The 5,395-nt window shown below is 47.7% G+C and overlaps 1 protein-coding gene across 1 annotated transcript; it reads left to right on the plus strand.

Moving 5' to 3' along the window:
- The first annotated feature begins 1,010 nt into the window (after positions 1-1,010).
- On the plus strand, positions 1,011-2,692 carry LOC141057995 (uncharacterized). Its single transcript, XM_073554130.1, has 2 exons — positions 1,011-1,452; positions 1,555-2,692. Exons 1-2 carry the CDS (start codon positions 1,226-1,228, stop codon positions 2,051-2,053), a joined length of 726 nt encoding a protein of 241 aa, XP_073410231.1. The 5' UTR covers positions 1,011-1,225; the 3' UTR covers positions 2,054-2,692.
- The last annotated feature ends 2,703 nt before the right edge of the window (positions 2,693-5,395 follow it).

Below are 5,395 nucleotides of genomic sequence, written 5' to 3' on the forward strand. Positions count from 1 at the left end.
GAGGCAGTTCCAGCCCAGGGACCGCGTGCTAGCGCTTATCCCTACGGTGGAGAGCAAGTTCCCAGCCAAGTGGCACGGCCCATACAAAGTTCTGGAAAAACTGAGCGAAGTTAATTATAAAGTACACCAGCCGGGGCGAAGGAAGACGCACTAGGTCTATCACGTGAACTTGCTCGAACCCTGGTGAGACCGAGAACCGCTGGACACCACTTGCCTGGGAGCCAGTCCCCAAGTTATCGTGGATGATGTCACCATTGCAGAGACCCTGACGCCGGCCCAGAGGCAGCAGTGTTGGGAGGTGTTGCAGCAGAACCATGAGCTATTCTCAGGGTTGCTGGGGAAAACGCAGGTGGTCGAACATGACGTGTTGAAGGAGCCGCATGTAAGGCCGGAGTCACACTGGCGAGGAATACGGGTGCGTGAGAGGCGCAAAAAGCACGCATTAGACACGGACCAATGATTCTCTATGGGGTCACTCGCACCAGGCGTATATTTCTCCTCCGTATCCTACGCTCCGTGCCACTCGCAGCATGCTGCGATTGTCAGCGTACTACGCCCGTAGCACGCCAATGCAAGTCAATGGGTGCGCAAAAAATACGGATTACACACTGACCACACGTGTGACCTGCGAGCAATACGCAGGTCTTTTGGCTGGTGAACAGGAAATGGGCCAATCCATCATCAGGAAGCGTAGACATGCAAATGAGCTCAAAAAGCGCTCCAGACATCCAGGAAGTACGCCTCCACGGAGTACAGCAGCAGCATGGCGTCCACTTACATAAATGTGGAGATGCTAATTGTGCTGGTGCAGAAGCGTCCAGAAATATGGGACCCACGCGACGCAAACTATGCGAACCGCACACGAAAGGAGGCGTCATGGAGGCGCATCTGTCGCCAGATGTACCATGACTTCGGTGACAGACCACGAGAGGAGCAGCAGAAAATTTGTAAGTGCAACCATAAAAAAATATAATTAACGTTAGCGCGCGCTAGAAAATGACTCTACAATCAGCCCCCCCCCCTTCCTGGGCATGTAATTTTAGCCTCATGAGGCCGTTACATTAGGATGTGACACGTGGCTTCACACAGCCATAATTAGGGGTTAGGCCACAAGCTCCTCATCCTCCTAGCCACAAAAATTATTTTCAGGGGAGCTAATGAGACCCTGGGTATCGGCCCAATTACATATGCCACCATGGGTAGAACGCACACCCCATAAGGCCCCATGCCTAGACTACTGTTTGAAAATGTGACCACTCAAATATGTGATTTTGACAATCTTTCCTGTCACATTGCAGTGGAAGATGTGATGAAACGGTGGAGACGCATCCGGGACCAATACCGCCGGGAACGCCAGCAGCGGTCCAGGAGTGGGGATGCTGGCCATGTCAAGCGGAAATATATATATTATGACCGGCTGAACTTCCTCGCCCCAATTCTGGCTCTGAGACCGTAAGTACATACCTCACACCACATGACACAAAAACATTACACAAATACTTTACAGGGACAAAAATATTGATGTATTTTTGCCTCTGTTCTATTTCATAACAGAACTCAATCCAACCTTACGGATCGAGGAACGGCCTCAGAGGCAGAGCCCGTTATTGATCCTGTAGGGGATGAGGTGGCTGGCCCATCTTCTCCCCCTACAAGAAGGATGTCTGAAGAGGAGGCATCACAAGAGCACACAATGGCTGCCCGACACAACACACCACCAGGACGGTCTGCAGCTGCAACCTCACCCATCCTGGAAGAGATGGGCAACTTGAGCAGCAGCCCAACTGCCCAGATCAGGCCCTCCCCACAGGCTGCTCTAGCAACACGGCTAATAAGAAGAAGGCGCCAGGTCGCCATTCAAGAGAGCAGGACCAATGTGGACACTGGGGTGCTGAATTACCTGTCCAGAGTCAATACAGATGATGGTGAAGAGGCCTATGCACGTAGCCTCACCCTTTATCTCCGTGCCCTTACCCGTGAGGTCAGGCTCCGTATTAGGGGGTGTATTCAGATCCTGCTTGATGCAAGCACCCCCCCCCAATACCCCATATGAGGTGTTTGAATTTCTGGAGAGGTGGCAGCTCTCACCAAGAAATTTAATGCGCATGAGACCATCCACACAGATGCTTGCTCAAGCAGGGTCTGAACAGCCCCTAATACGTGGGCCAACACCTCAACCCCTTCCTCCCCCTACCCATCCTTCTATTCCGCAGCCCCAAATGTCTTCAGCAAGCCAACCCCACCAATATGGCCACTTGTACCCACCCAGTGTTGGAGGCTGGTCCCAACCTGGTTGGGGACGATCTGGCTATCTTGGTGGGTATGATCCACGGGCCTACCATAGCCAACAAGAAGCCCCTCACCATCATCATTATTACTCTGGGCAGTATCACCAACAGGCCCAGGAGGCTGGACAACAACAGCATCATGGGCAACAGTATGGCCCCACACAGGGCGATGTTGGCCACAATGTCCAGCAGCACCCACAGGCTGTTCGTCCCCGTTCCCCTTCCCCTACATATGAGGATTTATGAATCCAAACTTTGGAGATGTCCAGTGACATGTAACTGGTGCTTCTAATCTAGAGAAAAAAACAGGTGTTCTCCTTCACCAACATTTAGAACATAATTTAACACTCACATTTGTAAACAATGTTTTCCAAACATATGAAACAATCCATCATGACAGGCAACGCTACCTCACGCCTTTCACACAGATATTACATGTGTGTATAAAAGAGAATATTTAAATGCGCTATACTGTTACCTGGAGGGAGGAAAATACACTAATCACTTGTTAATGCATAGGAAAGGTGTGCTTGCCTTTAGTTAAGTAGTCAACTTTGTTATTAGCATTCTCTAGTAAACCAATTTGAGGCGACCAGCATTCACAATATCACGCTCTCTCTATGTCTTAACAAGTGAGTTTTGTATTTTCATCCTTTCCAGTATAGCATGCTTAAATATTGTCTGTTCTACAGACAGGTAATATCTGTGTGAAAGATGTGAGGTAGCCTTGCCTGTCATGGTGGAATCATTCTATGATTGGAAAACATTATGAGGAAATGTGAGTGTTATCTTATTGACTTTATTTTGGTGATGGAGCTCACCCTTTGTTGCCTAATCCAGGTTAATGTAGGCATGCAGCAATGTTGTTATTGCATAATGTTTGTTGCAGTTATTTTCTGTTATGTTAATGTTACATCAAGTTAACGAAGGCCCAAAGGGTCATTTTGGCCATTGCCAAATTTGTGTTATGGCAAAATTATGTTTGCCTTTAAGCAAAACCCAAAAAACAAAAAGGCAAAACTAAAAATTTGTCTACTCTAGTTAACGTCTCTGTGTGATTTCTCACTATCCCTCACAACATACTAACAGACACCAACCAATGCAAAGAAACACTCATAGAATCATAACAAGGCTTGAGTGATATATATTTAGACACACTTTGAACCAAAAATAATTAGAACATAGACACAGCATTCTCTTGCCAAGAAGTAGCCCCCTCAGGTGAGATAAAGTAATTAGTGAATATATCACGCACTTTGAGGCCAGAGAGCGGTCTACGTTGAGGGATGATAGGTGGTCTCACCCTGCGCACATTGTCCGGCCTACGCACAACACCATCAGAGGAGGAGCAATCATGTATCCTGGTGAAGTTATGCAGAACAACACAGGCTTTCACAACTTCATTCACATTTTGCTCACTCAACTGAATGGCAGACTGGAGTACCCGCCATTTGGCACAAAGAATCCCAAAGGAACACTCCACCAGTCGCCTAGCACGTGATAGGCGCAAGTTCAAAATTCTGCGCCTGTGGTCAAGGTTGCGCCGGGGATATGGCCTCATGACATTACGTGATAACTGAAAGGCCTAATCTGCCACAAGGACATAAGGGACTGATTGTTCGGGGGAGCCTGGTAGCTGGCGTGGTGGTGGTAGATCCAACTGGTTGGTGCGTAGCCGCCGACCCATTATGGAAGTATTGAAGACTCTAGAGCCTCCCGTCCTTCCTTAGGCCCCAATGTCCACAATTATAAACTTGTATTGAGGGTCTACCAGAGCCAACAATACAACAGAAAAGTATTGCTTATAATTGAAGAATTGGGACCCTGAGTTCGGCGGCTTACGCACCCTGATATGTTTGCCATCCAGGGCCCCAATACAATTTGGAAACTGGCAGTCCTCCTCAAAGTCCCTTGAAATCCTTAACCAGTCTTCCATCCTGGGCTCGGGTAGGACCACCTGATGGAGTCTTGTCCAGATTTGTGCACATGTAGACCTCACTATGCCTGAATTGGTGGACTTTCCAATGAGAAACTCATGGTGGAGGGCGGCATAAGACAGGCCAGTGGACAGGAAGCTGTAGAACAACAGAAATAGTCCAGGTTAGAATGGCTAAAGTAAAAAAAAATCAGTTACATGCCGACCAAACTTGGTAGGAAATGAGAGAGAACAACACACACATATTTGGTGGCACAATGACTAAGTGATATGCAGTACATATTAGATGTAACATTCTGCTGTGTCAGGTGAAACATATTTTGAGTAAGATGAGGGTATTAAACATTGTCCAAGAAGGCCAAAAAACATAAATTAACACACACATTATGAACATAGAGAATGTGGTTGTGGAGTACATACCGTATTGTGAGTAGAAGTCGCTCCTCTGCAGATATGGCTTGGCGCATCCTAGTGTCCTGAAATGTGATCCCAGGGCGCACTGTCTCCAAGAGGCGATCAAATGTGGAAATGCTCATTCGACAGTACTGGTAAAATTTTTCCGGATGCTCCCGCAGAGACGAATAGAGGCGGTGAAAATGCCCTCTTGTGAGTCGTTGCCTCAAAAGTGGATGTACCCACATGCGTCTCCTCCTCCGCGGATCCACTTTCACAGGATATGGTTGGCCAAAGCGCCGTGACAAAAGCCAGGTAAAGAGAACCTGCTCGGTTGTATTGAATGTCAGACCCTCTGCCATGCTGCACAAAGAACACCAACACACCTCGTGAAAGCAAGGTGAGAAATGTACAGAATGTAGGCAGCCACCTATTTCTGAGTGTCTAAATAGGGTGCAGGCTAATGATTTAAATTTTTTGCAGGCCTCAAAACCGTTAAATGTCCATTTTGCAAGGCTGCGAGAAAATCTCGCCATACGGATTGCATACGGATTGCATACGGAGACACACATGCGCAAAATACGCGACCTCACCTTGCTTACGGATGACCTACGGACCACTATTTTGTGGTCATTGATCCGTATTACGCATGTAAAATACGGAGCGTATTTTGCGCAGGTTAGTGTGACTCCAGCCTAAGCGTGAACCTCAAGCCCTATAGGATTTCAGAAGCACGGAGAGAGGTGATATCCAATGAGTTGAAGAGGATGTTAGACCT

This window comes from Dendrobates tinctorius, unplaced genomic scaffold (genome assembly GCF_039654945.1).
Source record: "Dendrobates tinctorius isolate UK_male_01 unplaced genomic scaffold, ASM3965494v1 ptg000208l, whole genome shotgun sequence".
Lineage (NCBI taxonomy): Eukaryota > Metazoa > Chordata > Amphibia > Anura > Dendrobatidae > Dendrobates > Dendrobates tinctorius.

Coding starts and splice junctions, on each gene's coding strand:
- LOC141057995 (XM_073554130.1), top strand. CDS start 1,226: ATGCCTAGACTACTGTTTGAAAATGTGACCACTCAAATATGTGATTTT. Junction 1,453..1,554: donor CCAATTCTGGCTCTGAGACC/GTAAGTACATAC, acceptor ATTTCATAACAG/AACTCAATCCAACCTTACGG.